This window comes from Meriones unguiculatus, chromosome X (assembly GCF_030254825.1).
Source record: "Meriones unguiculatus strain TT.TT164.6M chromosome X, Bangor_MerUng_6.1, whole genome shotgun sequence".
NCBI classification, from domain to species: Eukaryota; Metazoa; Chordata; class Mammalia; order Rodentia; family Muridae; genus Meriones; species Meriones unguiculatus.
The window spans coordinates 20,812,243-20,832,482 of record NC_083369.1 but is presented as its reverse complement, the minus strand read 5'-3'; the positions used below and the strand labels follow the sequence as shown (position 1 = coordinate 20,832,482).

Below are 20,240 nucleotides of genomic sequence, written 5' to 3'. Positions count from 1 at the left end.
TTCATGAGCCTGTGTTCTCATCTATGAAGACAGCCAATTTTTACATGTTGCTCCGTGGTAGATCTCATGTTTATCATGTAAGATGTCCTGGTTCTATATTCATACCACAGTGTTAATGATATTCGTGCTTCCTAGAGATTTTTCAATAACTCTATGACATATTTGTAGATATCTATTATAGCATCTCCCTAGCGTTCTTGTCTAAGAGCTATCTGTTACTGTCATTTTCTTGCTTATAAGATTTTTTTTCACATATCTAGAATTAAGGTTGTTACACTGGAATACAAGAGCACAATTCCACTATACATGTCCTACAAATGCAACATAACTTTCATTTTTTAGAAAGTAAAGAAAACAACTGTTGTTAGATTAGCATTATAAATTCCATCTTAGATGCAAAGAAATATGGACTTATATTTATGACTCTAAAAAAATCTAAGGTGCTTCATTTTTGAAAATCAAACTTGGGATGAAATGTTGGGTCCTGAGTCAAAATTTGTTTCCAGGAAACCTATTGTTAGATGTGTAGTACAAAGAGATTGGAAGCTGGCTGCTATGGTAACCCGAGAAAGGACCCTCAAAAGACTACCCTTTCAACCTCAAGAATGTCCTCTTTTATCTCTGCTATGGTAACCCGAGAAAGGACCCTCAAAAGACTACCCTTTCAACCTCAAGAATGTCCTCTTTTATCTCTACCTCTAATAATACATGAGATTAAACCTACATGTCATTGTTCAGAGTCTGGTTTGTGATGACATTTCTTCCTTTGGGAGCATAGTTCCACTGCACATCCTGGATGCCCAGATAGTAGTTTCGAATGGCCCCATCAGTTGGTAAAGGCCACAAGGAGTTCATAAACAGTAAAGCCCAGAGAAGATAGCCTGGCTTCATGGCCCACATTACTTTGAGAAACTGGGAATGGAATCTGCTGATATGAAGGGGAAAAAAAGATAAAAAGAAAATTTGCATGCATCTGGAAAACCAGAGAGACAAGAAACAGATGAAATGGCTGTAAAACCAAAACCCAACCAACTCAGGTTTGTTTGTTTACCTCACTAGGTTTCTTTCTGTGCAGCAAATATCCAGTGGCCTTTATCATAGGCTATTAGAGAACAAAGTTAAAATTTCACCTATAATACTAATCATGCTGTTTCTCCTTCAGAACAGAAACCTGAATTCTGTTATTTCAGCAGTATGGAAGGGAGAATGTACTCTGACCCTCAAACCAGGAAACATTCATCAAAATCATGATTAGACTACACTGACTGGCTTGGTACCTTAACCAAGTCAGCCATTCTTAATTTGCCCATTTTCCCTTAAACAAAAATGACTCATACCTGCTACTTCCCAGAATCAATAAATTGTATTTAGAAACACGTGAGAAATCATCAAAAGACATTTACTGGAATATTCATAGACTCAAAATGAAAACTTGCAAAATGCTAATCAGTATTAAAATGATTGAGTAAATTGCATTTTATTTACACAATGGAATTCAGAATGGCAGTAATAACGAACAAGCTAAAACTATGCACAGCACTATGGGCAGATATGGTAAATGTAACTCTAAAGAGAGAAACAAAACACAAAAGCATACATAATGTGTGATTTCATTCAGGTAAAGGGCAAATTACAGAAAACAAATCTGTTCTACTCAAAGTTAGGAAAGAAGTGAAAAAACAGCTCAGTTATATATTACTTGCACACTGGACATTAGTTCCTGGGTTCCATCCCTAACACTAAAAAATTAAATGAAAACCATGTTTACCCTTGAGGCAAAGATCAGTGACTGGGAAGGGAAGTGATTATGTTCTATTTCTTTATCTGTATTCTATTTATATGGATATGTTCAGTTTCTGAAAATATGATAAGCAATAGAGGATTTACAGACATTTGCATGTGTTTTATTGTTGGCTTTAAAAAGATAGAACAAAGCGAAAGGAAAGTATGTGACGGAAGTACTTTGAACATCTTAGATTCTCAGCTGGTTCCCAATGTTGCATATAAACTCATTTCACAGGTTCCATCCTGATGCACTGCTATTCTCAACCTTCTAGCCTCTTATTTAAATGCTTTAGCAAGAAGTTTGGAATTCTTGAACATGAGAGAGAGACACTAAGTCATAACATACATAGCAACCAAACCCAAAGGCATAAACATACATTGACACTTGCACAGATAAGTTTACTTAAAATTTACTTAAAAGCACAGATGTGCCTATTTACGTCCACATACAGCCATGTGGTCAACATGGAGACACAGTTTCCTTTAAAATAACAACAATAGTAATAAGTGGGTATTCATTGTGTGTATGGTGTATTCATTTTAGCCATCTCACACAAATTAAAATATTGAAGACTTACTACCACCCTATGAAAGAGATGTCTTTATTCTCCGTGGTATAGTGAAGAAATTGGAGAACATATAGATAAAGTAATCTGCCCAAGGCCATCTTAGTTTACAAAAGTTAGAGTTAGTATTTGATTCCAGGAAATATGACTCCAGCACCTAAGATGCAGGCACAAAAAAACATACTTGCACACTCACATGTACACACATTAAAACCATGCATTTACTCACAGCCATGGCTATATATAGAAAAACTGCATGCACTCTAAAATATGCACATGTATGTGGCTATGTTTTCTTTAGACACAGAGATAATTATACAAGGAGACAATCATAATAATGATAATAACTATGTTTCAGTGAGATATGACTAAAGAAAAAACATCATGTTCAGTGCATTAAACAAACTATTTCATTAAATATTCAACTCAAAGCATAAGTAATAGGGACTATTACTCTAAACTAGAAATTCTGTCTCTACTGGGTATGGTGGTGTATGACTAATTTCAGCACTCAGGAGGTTGAAGTAGAATCGAGGCAGGAGACTTACATGTAGCCTGGGCTACATGCAGAAAAGAAACTCTTTAAAAAGAATTAATTAGTGAATTAATTAACCCAAGCCCTAGTACTACAAAAAATTAAGAGATGCACAGATTCACATATGGATAAGAAGGACATAGATATTTACCCCAGTATTTAAGGTTGTAAGTTTTTAGGTAGGCCCAGATACTTATTCTGACTAAAATCAAACTTAAAGGCTTTTAAAAAATGAGCTCTTAGATTTTTTTCCACACACAGCTATCATGTATTAATCATAAGTCTCCAAATTATGTCTGGCAGAAAGCTCTAGATGTAAAGATAGTCCTGTTTGTGGTGTGTGTGTTGGGGGGACTTCTTGCAGAACACTGGCTGTCCCACTGATTGGTTATATAACCTGGTTATTATTTAACAGCTACAAACTCATTTTCTCATATGTAAAATGAGTTTAGTATCAGCCTTGGAGGAATAAATCAGAACATTTACCTAAAAATTCCCTCCTAGTAATAGCAGTGTTTGGAACCTTGGAGATAACTCTTATTGGCTTTGGCTTTTTTGCTTTTCCTTCTTCCTAACAGTTTGCTAATGTACCTTGTTGTCTCCTAAGAAATTGCCTTCATTTGCCATATTAGACTATAACATCCTCGAGAGTGGATGTCAAGTAATACAGGTGTCTGTGTATCTATTATCAGATGTGGTACAGGCAGTATAGTAGGCAAGCCATAGCAGCTACTGCTGAAGTGAAAAAAAGAGGAATAGGCATGCATATTCCCACCTGTTAGCTTTAGTCTAGCTTCTAGCACTAGTCTGAATACTGACTTCAGTCTAGCGTCTTTATCTTAATAAGCCCCAGTGTCTTTATCTTAATAAGCCCCAGTTTCTCATCTATAAAGCAACGAAGCATACAGAGCTGAACTATACAGTACTGACATTGTCAAAGCTACAGAATTTTTATAATCTAATGGAACACACACATGCATAACTATGAAAAATATGGTATTTTGAAAGTTCTCAAAAGACTCATTTTTTTTTCTCACATGATGCCAATACTCACATTTACTCATGAAACAGGGGTACAGTCACATGTACCTACATACAATACTATGCATGGAAACACAGTTAGACATTCCTTAAGACCCTCAGCCTGGAAGGAGAGGCCTTTGTTCAACTGACTTCTGAGTGTACACTGGACTTTGTTCAGACTTCCTTCTCAAAGATGTACCAGCAAGGCAGCTGTGCTTTCAGCTTATTTACCTAGAGGGAAAACAAATCCAGGTAAGAGTTCCATAACTGCATCTCACATGATAATCTTGAAAATATATGAAGAGACCTAGTAAAGACCATTAGCGTAGAATTAACAAGCATTTAAAGTGTGAAATGGTGGTTAATGTTCTGAAAGTCTTGAGGACACAGAATCTAGCAATTTTACTTCATAATGTGCTTTTCATATCTGCAACCTTATTTCTCATAGTAATGTAAGATATGGATTGGTTTCCATGTTTTACATGCAGGGAGAGGTATTGGACTCACACCTCTTAAATGAAACCTGGATCCACCAGAGCCTTCATCTTTAATACTATTTGCTGCCTCATAGACTTGTTGTGAAGATTAAATGAACAGCAATATATACCTGTATAAAGCAAAATAGGTGTGTATGTACACAAGTTAGTTATAAAAATTACCAGTGGCTATTATTATTAATTTTGATGAACTAGATTTCAACATAAAGCCAACCACTATCACAAAGCTTTATCTCTTTAAGTTTGTTTGTGTGTCTGTCTCTATCTTTATTGTTTTCTTCTTTCTTTATTTCTTTCTAATTCTGGGAATCAAATCCAAGTTGTAGTACAAGCAAAGAAAGTGCTCCTAGCACAAATATTATCATTTTATGGATAATGTCAGACATGTATACATTCTAATGTTCTGATATCCAGTGACACATTTAAAGTACAGAAGCACCTTTACACTGGCATATAAAGCACACATTTCAGGCTGACATTCTATTCTTGGAAGAAACCTGGTTTAATGTGAGCTAGACCTTGGGCCAGTTATGATGACACATGCCTATAATCCTAGTACTCATGGAGGTGAAAGGTGAGGCAGGAAAATCAAGAACTTCAAAGTCAATCTGGGCTATATGGTTAAGTTCCAGGTTAACTTTATCTGTCTGTCTGCCTCTCTCTCTCTCTCTCTCTCTCTCTCTCTCTCTCTCTCTCTCTGTGTGTGTGTGAGTGTGTGTGTGTGTGTGTTTGTGTGTGCGTGCACGCACGTGAGAGAGAGAGAGAGAGGGAGAGAGAGAGAGAGAGAGAGAGAGAGAGAGAGAGAGAGAGTGGGTACCCATTTGTGTTAAAGAAACCAGAACTTAGATTCAGATAAACTTAGTTGTGAGTACTGTTTTGTATTTAAATGAAATAAATGTGTATAGAATCTGAAACTTAAGCATCTTTTAAGTACTAGTTTTTCTTCCTTTAAATCACTGACTTCCTATCTTTCTGCCTTGAGACTGACTTTGTCATTAATGTTGTTTACACTGTTTTTTATCATACACTTTAAGGGCAGAGAGGAAGAGCCCATAAACTTCCCTTAGAATCACTTGGACATTTCATGATAAATGTGGAAAGTATCCAAGCACCAATAAAAAAAATAAAAAAAAAAAGAGGGAGAATCCACTTCTGCACTCACTGTTTATTCATTTTACATGACACTGAGCAAATTATGTAGCTTCCTGTATCTCAGCTCCTCATTTCTTTTTTGTTTGTTTGTTTAAAAGACAGGGTTTCTCTGTGTAACCTTGGCTGTCCTGGACTCACTTTGTAGACCAGACTGGCCTCGAACTCCCAGAGATCGGCCTGCCTCTGCCTCCCAGAGTGCTGGGATTACAGGTGTGTACTACCACAAATAGCTCAGCTCCTCATTTCTTTTTTCTTTCACAGCATTTTTTTTATTTATTACACTTTATTCACTTTGTATCCCAGCTGTGGCCCAGTCCCTCATCCTCTGCCAATCCTGCCTCCCTCCCTCTTCTCCTCCCCTGCCCTCTCCCAGTCCACTTATAGGGGAGGTCCTCCTCCCCTTTCATCTTAACCTAGCCTATCACATCTCAACAGAACTGGCTGTCTTCCTCTGTGGCATGGTAAGGCTGAACCCCTCTCAGGGGGAGGTTTGATCAAAGAGTCAGCCACTGAGTTCATGTCAGAGACAGTCTCTGTTCCCATTACCAGGAAACCCACTTGGAGACTAAGCTGCCCTGGGTTACATCTGTGCAGGGGTTCCAGGTTATCTCCATGCATGGTCCTTGGTTGGAGTATCAATCTCAGAAAAATCCCTGTGCCCAGAAATTTTCTATCTGTTGGTCTCTGTGTGGAGCTCCTGTCCCCTCCAATTCTTCCTATTTCTCCCTTCTTTCATAAGATTCCCTGCACTCTGCCTAAAGTTTGGATATGAGTCTCAGCATCTCCTTGAATACCTTGCTGGGTAAAGTCTTTCAACGGCCCTCTGTGGTAGACTCCTGTCCTGTTGTCTGTTTTCTCCCTCTTCTGATGTCTGTCTCCTTTGCCTTTCTGAGTGAGGACTGATCATCTTACCCAGGGTCCTCCTTCTTGCTTAGCTTCTTTAGGTGTCCAGATTTTAGTATGTTTATCCTATATTATATGTCTAATATCCACTTATAAGTAAATATATACCATGTATGTCTTTCTGCTTCTGGGATACCTCACTCAGGATGATCTTTTCTAGTTCTCACAATTTGCCTGCAAATTTCATGATTTCCTTGTTTTTAATTGCTGAGTGATATTCTATTGTGTAAATATACCACAATTTCTGTATCTATTCCACCACTGAGGGACATCTGGGTTTTTTCCAGATTTTGGCTATTATGAATAAAGCTGCTACAAACATGGTTGAGCAAATTTCATTGTTGTATACTTGAGCATATTTTGGATATATGTCTAGGAGTGGAATAGTTGGATCTTGAGGTATCACTATTCCTAATTTTCTGAGGGAGCGCCAGATTGATTTCCAAAGTGGTTGTACATGATTACATTCCCACCATCAATGGAGGAGAGTTCCCCTTTCTCCACATCCTCTCCAGCATGTGTTGTCACTTGAGGTTTTGATCTTAGCCGTTCTGGTGAGTATAAGGTGAAATCTCAGGGTAATTTTGTTTTGTATTTCCCTGATGACTAAGGACCGTGAGCTGGTTCTTTGAGAAAATCAACAAGATAACAAACCCTTAGCCAAACTAACTAAAAGGCAGAGAGACACTATCCAAGTCAACAAAGTTAGAAATGAAAAGGGGTACATAACAACAGATACTGAGGAAACCCAAATAATCGTTAAGTCTTACTTCAAAAGCCTATATGCCACAAAATTTGAAAATCTAAATGAAATGGACAATTTTCTTGATAGATTCCACTTACCAAAGCTGAATCAAGACCAGGTAAATAAACTAAACAATCCTATATCCCCTAAGGAAATAGAAGCTGTCATCAAAAATCTCCCATCCAAACAAAGCCCAGGGCCAGATGGTTTCAGCACAGAATTATGCCATACCTTCAAAGAAGAGCTAACACCAATACTCTTCAAACTATTCCACACAATAGAAACAGAAGGAACATTACCAAACTCATTCTATAAAGCCACATTCATCTTGATACCCTAAACCTTACAAAGACCCAATGAAGAATGAAAATTTCAGGCCAATCTTCTCATTGCTTAAATAGTGAAAATCTATATCTTGGGATTCTCAATAGTTTGTCATGAATACCAAATGAGATGAAAGGCATGAAATCCCTGTGTAAATTTTTCATCAGGGCTACGACATGTTTCTTGCTGCTGGGAATGTAGAAAAAATCCAGAGTGGGTAGAGAAAAGAAAACAAGAAATGACATAAGTAATGTAAGTAGGAGTGCTAGGTGAAAGCGAAAAGAAATCTTGTTAAGAAGTAAAAAGTAAGAGCCATTCAGAGTAAGGAAAAGCTAAGGGGGCTCTCCGGGCTCCTTGGAATTCAGTATAATTCAGTTAATGTTCACCAAATTCTTGTTCCAACCCGAGTATAAAGTCAATCCTCACTTTCCTTTCTGTTATGTTCTAGGCAAACCATGGTCCCCTGGGCTAAAATTTTTATGAGCCATGGCAATTTGCACCAAGGTTTTCCTGAGAATTTGCAAGTTGTTCCCTTACTGTGACAATGCTTTTTTTTTCCTTTCCTTTATTCTTATCTTAGTAAACTAGACTGGGTTTCAAGAGGTCATCTTAGACAGAAAATCACTAAAATAACTAGGAATTTTAAGCTATCTTAAGTAGGCCCTGCCTCCATCCTCTCTCACTTTGGCTCCTTGCTTTCTTAACTTTTTGTGACTGTTGATAGAAAACACGATGACATTTAAAACCCTCATTCAAATTCCATGTCTTGCTGTAAGAATTGTCAGTTCAGTAAATAATTTTCACTTCTCTCAGCCTCTGGTTTTTCACCCTCGAAATGGGGATGCTGATTATTTCACAAGACTGTTTCAAGACTCAAACAAATAATGAATATCTGAAGCAACATACAAATATTTTGTTTAGTATATAGCTGAGACTCAGTAATGAGAAAATGAACAAACCAAATGCTTAAATAGCTACAATATCGTGTGTGTGTGTGTGTGTGTGTGTGTGTGTGTGTGTGTGTCTGTGTGTTTGTGAGATTCTTAGAAAACTGAGACCAAACCGGTAAAATGTTTGGTTCAGAATCATGCAGCCAGCAAGGCCAGAATTCGAATCTGTGTTTAATAAAGGTTTTGGTCATTAAACAGTAAATCTTCTTAAAATGATTCTTAAAATAATTCATATTTTAATGTGACTCAATTAGCAGTTATTGAATCTTTCTGTGCCTTCTACCTTGTCTGAAAAATATGAAACCTAGCATAGTTGTATTTAAGGGTTTATGATCTCTTATTCCTGGAATTTACAGTTCCATGATTGCAACAAATTTTCCCATCCTGGGAGACAGAAGATGAACAGGGTGTTTAGACAGCAAAATGGACTATTCTCTATGACTCTAAGACTGTTCCAGAAACACATGAGCCTGTGTGATTCTGGCCATGTTGGCTAGAAGAACAAAAGGAAGGCACTCTATTGTCTCCTGTTACTTCCCTGTGCACCTAAGCAAACTTCCCCTAACTCTGCAGTCCACCTACTTTCTCTCCCAGTGGCTCTGGAGTCTTCTAAACCCAACTCAACAAGCATTCTGCACAAGAAGGCAAATGAGATTGTTCCAAAAGAGAAAGCTTACCTTGTTAAGGAAAACCCTTCCTTTCTTTCTTCTTTCCAAATTCATGTCAGCGGCCCATCAATGATGAAATGCAGACCCCAGCCTGAGCCTGCCAGCCCTGTTTACTTAGTAGACACGGTAACAAAGCTTTTCCCATGAATTAAATCTAGGGCTCCTGTCTGGCGGGGATTACTGGGGTGAGTGAAAGGGGGAGGAGACAGTGCTGGGTGCCCTCTTTTCCACAAACTAAACTACTGGAATGTCCTGTTCCCGCCGGTTTGGTACAAAACCTGGCGTGGTTCTTTAACAATATCCGGGTGTTTTCCAAATCCTGGTGAGGATCTCCGGAGGAATTACAAGGAGGTGGCCTGTTTTGTAGCTTGCTAGTTGGCTTTGCTGAGCTAGGATGAAAATGCACCTTCAGGGTGGCCAGCGCCCAGAGGCAGATTCCAACTTCCTGAGCTAAAAAATCGGAGGACAAGGAGTATAACTCTGTGGTAAAAATGCTAATAACGACAGTGAAGATAATAATGCCACAAATATCTCTTAAAATGAAACCCTACTCTGGGGTTTTTGTGTTTTGTTTTTTTTTTCAGTTTTTTTTTAATTTTTTTTTTTTAACCAAACAGCATTCCAGTCCGTTCTGCAAAGGAATGGCTGTGAAAAGTCACTGAATTAAATAGGGCCTATGTCCTAGCTCTTCTGGCTTTGGCAACAATTAGCTGGGTGGATTTGGTCTGGGGCTTTGCTCCACTTCCCTCTTTCCATTTGTATGATGAGGATCTTAATGTAGATAAGAACCCGTTTGTCTATGTAAAAGTCAAAAAACTGGGATTCTATGAAGGTGTATTGTAAGTAAAAGAGCAATTGAGAAAGAAATGTAAGAAAAGAATGTGTGAAGAGTGAGTCATTAAGATACAGCTGAATACCCTATGCCTTGTTTGAAGAGTTATTTCTACCCACCAGACTCCTCAAACACAGGAAGGGTACAGATAAGATGACAGTCTACTACCTGGTGTCCTTCCGTTGTGATGAGGAGAGCTTCACCGAGAGCAGATTGTCTTCTTTGCTCAGGCTTTCCACACTTCCTTTCCCGAAGCTAAAGCAGCTGGAGTAGGGGCTGTGAAAGAGGACTCTCATTAGACAGAAAGTCCCACTGAGCTGGTAGGGCAAAGTCTGAATCATAAACAACTAGAGGTTTTAAAGATTGTCAGCCACTGAGGAGCTCTGCCCTGCAAATTGCAGCGTAGGCCTAGGGAAGTGGAAGTACCAGTAAAAAGAAGGGAGGAGCCACCTACCTCAGCTACCTCAGAAACACACAATACCCAACAGCAGCTGGATTGGTTCCTGGCAGCACCTAAGATTACCTGCCTGACACACATGTGGACCTTGAAGCTAGAAGGGGAAGGTGGAGACCAAACCCATTAACCTGAGATCCAAGTCCAGGCTCTAAGGCATTTATGACAGGGAAGGGAGGGGACAGGATAAGGCCTGTGCTCTGACTCATGAAACACAACAAAAAGCAGGTCATTATAGATGCTCTTGAGTCAACACAGTAAATACTACAGAAGGCAAATGAGGCAAGATTTAGAGGCTTGTAATATTTATTCACAAATCTTTCTGAGAATGCAAGTGGTGAACACCTCTCACACAAATACTACATGTTTCCGGTGCTTTTCTCTTGCTAGTCACTTGTAAAATATTTTTTAAGCAGCTGTCTATAGACCACAGGTTAGGAAGCTTTAATGTAAAGAGTTACTTAATATGTATTTTGTAGAATTTCTATGGACTACAACTTTTCAAACTATGCTTACAGCTCATAAAATCTCTATATATTTCAACGGTAAAAATATTATAAAATAAAAACAACAGACAAGTTTGAGCTATGAGCTATGAAACATTTTTTAAGAACATTAACATTTGAAATATGTTCCAAGGAGTATGGAATCTATATCTGGAGTCGTTGATTGAAATCAGTTTTGCCACTTCCAGAAAATGCAAACTTGGAAAACTATTTTAATCTTTCCAAATATAAGTTTTGCCCTTTATGAAAGTGTTTTATAGACACATTATGAGAAGTGAAATAAAATTATATACATGAATATGGTGACTGGCAGATAATGACAGAAATGATGCTTACCTTAATATTTATTAATGATATAAAACTGGGACTGATGAGGTAACATAGTGGGTAGAGTATTTGAAAACTATACACAAAGCCTTGTGGCCAATCTCCAGCATCATAGGAAACTTAGCATGGTGGAGTATGTCTATAATATCATCAGGACACAGAAGAAGGAAGATCAAAAGTTCAAGGTCTTTTTGGACTTCATATTGAGTTGGATGCCAGCCTAGGGAACATGAGACTAAATAATAAATTTGTTATTAATATAATTGATATGAATTTATTTTAAATTGTTGTGATTTGAATGAAATTTTTCCCCATAGGTTTATATATTTAAATGTTATTCACCACTTGGTGGAATATTTGGGAAAGAATTAGGGTGTGTAGCCTTGTTGGAGGAGGTATGTCTCTTAGGGTGGGCTTTGAATTTTTAAAAGTTCATGCCAATAACCACCCCACCCCTTACTGCTTTTGGATCAGGACCTTAAGCACTCAACTACTACTCTACTGCCATGCCTGTTTCCTTGCTTTCTTAATCATCATGGACTAATCCTTTGAAGCTGTACTCAAGCCCTCAATTAAATGCTTTCTTATATAAGTTTCCTTGGACATTTGCTTAACCATATTCATAGCAGCTTTATTCTTAATAGCCATAAACTGGAAGCAATCTAGATGTCCCTCAACTGAAGAATGGATAAAGAAATTGTGGTACATTTACACAATAGAATATTACTCAGCCATTAAAAACAAGGAAATCATGAAATTTGCAGGCAAATGGTGGGAACTAGAAAAGATCATCCTGAGTGAGGAAACCCAGAAGCAAAAAGACACACATGGTATATGCTCATGCATAAGTGGTTATTAGACATATAATATAAGATAAATATACTAAAATCTATAGTCCCAAAGAAGCTAAGCAACAAGGAAGTCCCAAGGGAAGATGCTAAACCTCATTCAGAAGGACAAACACAATAGAAATCAGAATGAGGAGAGAGGGAACAAGACAGGGGCCTTCCACAGACAGGCTCTGGAAGACTCTACTGATCAGGGATCGAAGCAGAGGCTGAAACTCATAGCCAAACTTTTAGCAGTATGCAGGAAATCCTATAAAAGAAGGAGGAGACAGTAAGACCTGGAAGGGACAGGAGCTCCAAAAGGAGACCAACAGAGCCAAAAATCCTGGTCCCTGGGGCCCCTTCAGAAACTGATACCCCAACCAAGGACCATGCATGGAGAGGACCTAAATCCCGGCCCAGATGTAGCCCATAGACTGCTCAGTTTCCAAAGGGGTTCCCTAGTAAGGGGAGCATGTGCTGTCTCTGACATGAACTCAGTGATAGGCTCTCTGATCACCTCCCCCTGAGGAGTGCAGCCTTGTCAGACCTCAGAGGAAGACAATGTAGCCAGTCCTAATGAGACCTGATAGGCTAGGGTCAGATAGAAGGGGAGGAAGTCCTCCCTTATCAGTGGACCAGGGGAGGTGCATAGGGGGAAAAAAAGGGAGGGAGGGTGAGATTGGGAAGAGATAAGGGAGAGAGCCACAGCCTGGATAAAAAGTAAATAAACTGTTATAAATAATAATAATAAATATGTATTTATGATTTTTACTTCTTTTGAGAACTGTTTATTTGACTCATTAACCAATGTTTATATTGGATTTTATGTTAAATTTAAGAAGTTTTTTTCATGTATTCTAGGTGCTAATCCTTTCTCTAATATATGGGTAGCAAAGACTTCCTGTTTGGTTGGCTGCCCCTTCACTCTGTTGATTATATCATTTTCTATGCATAAACTTTGTTTAACTCATGTTCTACTCTAGGTGTTTCAATGTTTCAAGTGTTACATTAAGTCTTTAGGGCCTAATGTCAGGGAATATTTTTTTCTAAGCATTGCCTGTACTTTCTTTTATGATCATCTTAGTCTTTGAATCAAGGTACACAGCAATAATTGCATGTTTCTTTTTAAAGCTTAGTATTAAATCTTAAATATCTTCCTCATTTTAATTTTACATTACTTTTACATGAAAAAAATTTTAACTCAAGTTACTTGAAGCCTGGACACATTTCCATGATTAGATGAGTTATGTCAAAGCAGATCTACTACCTAGGAAGAAGGGAAAAACTTACACTTGCTTTTGAAAGTGTGCTAAAATACAGCTGGGATACAGAGTTAATAAAATGTAACTAATAATAATAAAATAAAATAAAAAAGAAAGTGTGCTAAAACAGGAATGGTCTTTTATTTGCTAAATTTCAAAGTAAGATGGGATAAAGGCCAGACATTTTCTTCAGGAAAAAAATTGTTTCTGAAGACTCCTTATTCATAATTTCCTCCCAAATGGCTGGAAAAACGGGTGAAAGGTCAACATAAGTTTCAAAGTCCTATCCTTGAAGGACCAGTAGTCCTTGCTAAATGACTGCTGAGGAAAGTGGTTCCTCAGCCACGTATTGAAAATGAAAAAGTTTATTTCTTTATTTCCATTTCCAAAAGCTTTTGAGAAGCCCAATACCCACCCACAATTGTGTATGGCTCATTCTGTGTCTAAGTGCCTCTCTCTGTTAACTCACGTTCTTAAATCTGTTAAACATGTCTTTTAATAAACACCAATTTTAGACCCCACCATTTGCCTGCAAATTTCATGATTTCCTTGTTTTTAATTGCTGAGTAGTATTCCATTGTGTAAAAGTACCACAATTTCTGTATCCATTCCTCCGTTGATGGATATCTGGTAGAAAAGATCATCCTGAGTGAGGTATCCCAGGAACAGAAAGACACACACGGTATATACTCACTTATAAGTGGGTACTAGACCTATAATATAGGATAAACATACTAAAATCTGTACACCTAAAGAAGATAAACAAGAAAGAGGACTCGGGGCAAAATGATCAATTCTTACTTAGAAAGACAAATGGGATGGACATTGGAAGTAGAAGAAAACAAGTAACAGGACAGGAGCCTACCACAGAAGGCCTCTGAAAGATTCTACCTAGCAGTGTATCAAAGCAGATGCTGAGACTCATAACCAAACCTTGGGCAGAGTGCAGGGAATCATATGAAAGAAAGGGGAGTTAGTAAGACCTGGAGAGAACAGGAGCTCCACAAGGACAGAATTTATCAGGGCACAGGAGTCTTTTATGAGACTGTATCTCCAACCAAGGACCATGTATGGATATAAGCTAGAACTCCTGCTCAGTTACAGCCCATGGTAGCTCAGTAACCAAGTGGGTATCCTAGTAAGGGGAACAGGGACTATTTCTAACATGAAATCAATGGCTGGCTCTTTGACACCCCCCACCCCTGATGGGGGAACAAACCTTGCTAGGCCACAGAGGAGGACTTTGCAGCCAGTCCTGAAGATACCTGATAAGCTAGGGTCAGATGAAAGAGGAAGAGGACCTCTCATATGAGTGGACTTGGAAAGGGGCAGGGAGGAGATGAGGAAAGGAGGTTGGGATTGGGAGGGAATGAGGGAGGTGGCTACGGCTAGGATAAAAAGTAAATAACCTGTAATTAATATTAAAAAATAAAAAATTATTGAAAAAAATACCAATTTTGATACACAATGGCTTTTTATAAAAGGGATCTGGCTTTACTTAATTGAAGTTCCCTAAAGGATTAAAGAACTATTTAGACTCTCTGCAGGCAGCAGCATGGAATTATCTTTATCCCATCACCACTGACATTTTGAGAGCTCCTCCAAGATCCAATTGAAGCTTTATTAGTGATTTTCTCTAGCTGTCACTAATTTGTTTGACTCCTACTTTGGTTTTTATTTGTTTATTTGTTTTTATCTTCTAGCTAGAGACCTGTAATATTGTTTAATCAGTGTAACAGGCACTGAATATACAAATTCACTTTGAGACATCAGATGGAACAATTCACAGTTTGCCTGGGAGGACATCTATAAGGACTGATGTTCTAGTGTTTAAATCAAGTCTTTTACTACCAAAAAAAAATCATTTGATACCCTATTGAGATAAACAAACTCCCATGTCACACTTAGAAAAACTAGCCTCATTAAACAGTACATTCTAGATTATACACACACACACACACACACACACACACACACACACACACACATACTAGGGGGTTTGTTAGCTAGATTTTGGCCCTTGGGAGGAATGCCATCAACCCAGGTGAGAAAAATTCATTAACAATATATATGTATATCTATACACTGAATTATGTATGTTACAAGATTATGTTGTGTGTTTTAGGTAAATAGTTAATTGTATTTTTTTTCCTTTTCAACCATTGTTATTTTTTTTTACCCACCTACCTCCTTTTTCTATATTTCCTATCCCTAATCACCCCCCTCGCTTTTTTACCATGAATTCTTACCATTGAATTCGAAAGAGACAAAGAAGAGGTATGTGGGAAGGTATGAAGGAGGAAAGAAAGGGAGAAATTATCTAATTAAAATACAATATCAAAAAAGATAGAGAAAAAAACATTAAAAGTAGCCATTTTTACTATGCTTTTCTTACTTTAACTACTTTCTGTGAAGCTAACAGCCTCAGTTTCAAGTGTGAGTGAATTCTCCTGGCCAGCTCTTCAATGTTATGCTGTTTTGCTAGCTTTTTTCATCATTGTCCAATTCTGATTTCACATTTTCTTTGTTGTGGATTCCCAGCAGATAATGTTTGATTATACATTTATTTTAAAGTATTTTAATTTTGAATTATGTATATATCTGTGTGTGGACATGTCCCAAGTAAGCACAGTGCCCACAGATGGCAGAAGGTGAAGAGGTGGAACTGAAGTACCAAATCATTTAAAATGCCTGTTGCAAATGCTGAGCATGAAACTCAGGTTCTCCTCATTAGCAGTATGTGCTCTTAATTGTGTGATAATGCTCTTACTGGATGATGCTTTAATTAAGGGATCCCACAACTGTTCAAAATAAGTACATTTAAAACCTAGTTGCTATGTAGATCTGTCTTTGGACTGTTATAAAGACATGTAGTAAAGCATAATAATAGGCAGTCTCTAGGGATGCTTACAGAGCTAGTGCCAGATTAATGACTATATTTGATGTCTAATCCAGGAAATGTGACACATACCATTGATGTCCATGAAAAGTGAGGATCTAAGAAATTTGATGATGGCTCCAAATCAATACTATTCATTTTCTCTTTTTTTCTTTTCTTTTTTCCTTTCAGACACAAAAGTAAGCACTGTGACTATAGATTAGCCCCTATTATAAACTAAATAGTAAAACAAACAATAAAACAACTTTGGCCTAAAATGAAGAGGAGATATCCATTTACAAGGATATTCATTCTGCTCTTTATCCTTAAAATGGAAAGGGTATTATCTTAACTTTGCATAGCAAGCATTGACTTTTAGCTTTTGTGCCATGGAGAATTTCTTAAATCTCGGTAAGATGGAGATAAGGGTTTTCTACTTGTTTTGATTACCAAGAATACACTCTGATTCAATGTTATTGTCTTATATGCTCTTAATAATCATTTTCACAATTGTTTTAGATGCTGTTTTATATGTAGAACAACATGGAAAAAAATTCATTCTGCCCCTAGAATTCCTAAAATCGGTTGACTATAAAAAAATCTTTGGGATGTGGTCTTTCTCCCATCCACTTCAGTGAGACTTTTGTGAGGATAGTTACGGACGTTACTAGGAGTCAGAGTCTCACAGAGAAGTCCCTGATTCTCTGGTCACTACATTTTTATACTTTTTAGACTAATCACATGGCAAAATTATAATATTTCATATGCTTAATTTAAAGTGTGTGAGAGCATGTGCAATATATATGCACTGGTATATGTATATTTGTATATATTTTCAGAACTAGTTTTGTGAGCTGTTGCTTACGTATTTTTTCTCTTTGAAAGAGAGGATAGCTAAGACTTATAAATTTAATTTCAAATACTGCTGTCATTGTACATGACAGTCAGTCCTGGGATGACAATAAATAATAAGAAGGACATGTCATTTTGGAAGAGAAAGCCAAAACAGAATGCCAACAAGCAGCCAGCAGATGAGATTTTTACTGTATTCTGGCAGTACTTGTCATAAGGAAGTGTTTATTGGAGAAAAATCCATGTTCTTAGGTTTGATAATTCATATTTTTTCGTGGAGGCTGAAGTTGGTCTAGTAGAAAATCTTTTATATTAGATAAAAATGTTGTTACAAGATGTATAGTTTAGAGTTTGGCAGATGATGACATTTAATTTATTTTGACTTCAGTGGAACATTTCAGGCAACGCTTATTCTACTGATTTTGTCTTCTGGTTTGTGACTCTTGCTAGGAGTCAGGGTTTCTTGAGACACCATAACATTAATGCTTTGGTATTAAAATCCATTACTCAGATCCAATTACTCAGAGGACCTGCAGAGTCCTTAGTAGATACTGAAGTTCTAAGTTGAATATTCCACATATAAAAAAAAAATGACCCAGTACTTGGCCAACCTGGGTGATGCTCTGTGATGTTCATTGCTCTGTGGGTTCTATCAGAAGCCACAGTTCAGTTATAGCACGCTCTAAATGGAAATGTTTGTGTCTATGTTCTACATCTGATGCAGTTAGCTTTAACTTAATATTAAAATCTCATTTTTTGAGCTTATTCTGAAGGAGTCAGATTGATGTTTCTTTGAGTGAAATTGTCTAATTCACAGTTATACATAATTACTTTTGGAAAAAAATGATACTTAGACAATTTCAATCCAATAAATAATTGAAATAGCAAAATGCACTGAGTTTCTAAGTATTCAATGCCCCACTCATAAGTAAAAAACCATAATTGAACTCAGTTACATGCACACATGCACACACACATGAACACTATACCAAACATGAAATTAGGAGTAAGACTTTTGGGGGACAGAGTATTCCTCAGTTTCAAAGGAAAGTATTGCAGGGGAAATCACAAAATTTCATTATATACAGTATGAAATTGTAAAATTAAAGAAAAAGTGCATAGGACACATTAGTAACTCTTCAAACTCTCACATTTTTTCACATGACTTTTATACTACCAGTAAAAAAAAAAAAAAGTTAATTTGTTTTGGTATAGCTTTAGGAAACATCTCAAATTGAAATTTCTATACAAAGCATACAGTTAGGAGATTTATAAATTCGAATTGGCACCTATCTTATTAAAATGTGCAAAATAATTTAAATATGATTCAGTATTTTAATAACCATTGCACTAATAGGAAATTATGGCCAGAGACAATACATTTTCTTTAGGGAACAAATACTATACAGTCCTTCTTGAGTGTTACCATTAGAAAAAGTTAACAATACACATGACCATGATTAAATGTTACAGATTTAATCTGTTTTGCAATGTTACTTATAGGAAAATATGTCTTTGCTTTTGTTAATGAAGCAAATATGGATTAACTGCTTCAAATACATGTAAGAGGTAGATCTAGAGCAGAAGTTCTTTCTTTTCATTAATTTATTTATTTAATCATTTTACAGCTTGATTGCAGCCTCCTTTTTCCTCTCCTCCCAGTCCCACCCTCACACTCCCCTACCTTCATTCCTCCCTCCTCAGACAGGATACCAACCACCTGTCTGGTATCCATTGGGTATGGGTACCAACCCATCCTGGCACCTCAAGCTGAGGCACATCCACTCCCACTGAGGCCAGACAAGGCAGCCCAGCTAAGAAAAAAGGATACAAAAGACAGGCAACAGATTCAGAGACAGCCTTTACTCCAATTGTCAGGGAACCTACACGTTGACCAAACTGAATATCTGATATATATGAATAGGTGGTCTAAGTCTAGCCCGTGCATGCTCTTTGGTTGGTGGTTCAGTTTCTGTGAGCACCCATGAGCCCAGGTTAGTTTATACTGTAGATCTTCTTGTAGTGTCCTTCACTCCTCTAGCTCACTGAGTCCTTCATCCAAGTCTTTCACAGGACATCCTGAGCTCTGCCTATTGTTTGGCTATGCATCTCTGCATCTGTTTCCATCAGCTGCTGGATGAAGCCTCTTAGAAGATAGTTATGCTATGTTCCTGTCTGCAAGCATAGCAGAGTGTCATTAATAGTGTCAGAGCTTGGCTCTTCCATTGGGTGGGTCTCAAGTTGGGCCAGTCATTGCTTGGCAATTCCTCTGATCTCTGCTCTACCTTTAGCTCTACACTTCTTGTAGACAGAACAAAATAGAGGTCAAAGGCTTTATAGGTGAGTTGCTGTCCCCTTCTCTCCACATTGAAGTCTTCCCTAGCTACACAGTATGTGGCCATTTCAGGATCCATATCCCCTGCTGCTAGGATTCTCAGCTGAGGTAGCCACCATAGACCCCCAAGAGCCTCCTGTGTCCTAGAGATATACTCTCATCAATTTCAATTCTCTCTCCCAGCCCTCTCCCACTTCCCCACACCTGACCCCAGTTCCCCTCTGCACTCTTTCTCCCACCCAGTTCTTTCCCTCTATCTACCTCAGGTGTCTATTTTATTTCCTTTTCTGAGAGAGATTTAAGCATCTTCCCTTGAGCCCTCCTTGACTTCTTTGGGTTGTGGATTGTAGCATGGTTATCCTGTACTTTATGGCTAATATACACTACAAGTGAATACATACCATGTGTGTCTTTCTGGGTCTGAGTTACCTCACTCCGGATGATATTTTCTAGGTCTATCCATTTGCCTGAAAATTCCATAATGTCTTTGTTTAATAGATGAGTAGTATCCCATTGTGTTAATGTATCCCATTTTCTTTATCCATGTTTTGGTTGAGGGACATCTAGATTGTTTCCAGTGTCTGGCAACTACAAATAAAGGTTAGAACAGTGATTCTTAACCTATAGAACATGGAGCCTTTGGGAGTCAAAAGATCCTTTTATAGGGGTCACCTAAGACCACCAGAAAACACAGATACATAACACAATTCATAACAGTAGAAAATTACAGTTGTGAATTAACAACAAAAAATTCTATGGTTGGGGTCATCATAACATGAGGAACTGAAGTAAATGGTCACAGCACTGGGAAGGTTG

The 20,240-nt window shown here is 37.7% G+C and overlaps 1 protein-coding gene across 5 annotated transcripts in view; it reads right to left on the bottom strand.

The window, feature by feature from the left end:
• Heph (hephaestin) overlaps positions 1-10,356 on the bottom strand; it is a 131,154-nt gene extending 120,798 nt beyond the window's left edge. The window contains exons 1-3 of one of the 5 annotated variants that reach the window (XM_060375504.1): positions 10,149-10,356; positions 3,941-4,140; positions 725-925 (exon numbers count right to left, since the gene is read on the bottom strand). In XM_060375504.1, the coding sequence (XP_060231487.1) occupies positions 725-900 (176 nt within the window). In that variant the 5' untranslated portion in view covers positions 901-925; positions 3,941-4,140; positions 10,149-10,356. Of the gene's footprint in view, positions 1-724; positions 929-3,940; positions 4,141-9,157; positions 9,460-10,148 lie in introns of those variants that run through there. The other 4 variants (XM_060375503.1, XM_060375502.1, XM_060375506.1 and 1 more) reach the window with 4 other exon arrangements.
• Between the last annotated feature and the right edge of the window lie 9,884 nt (positions 10,357-20,240).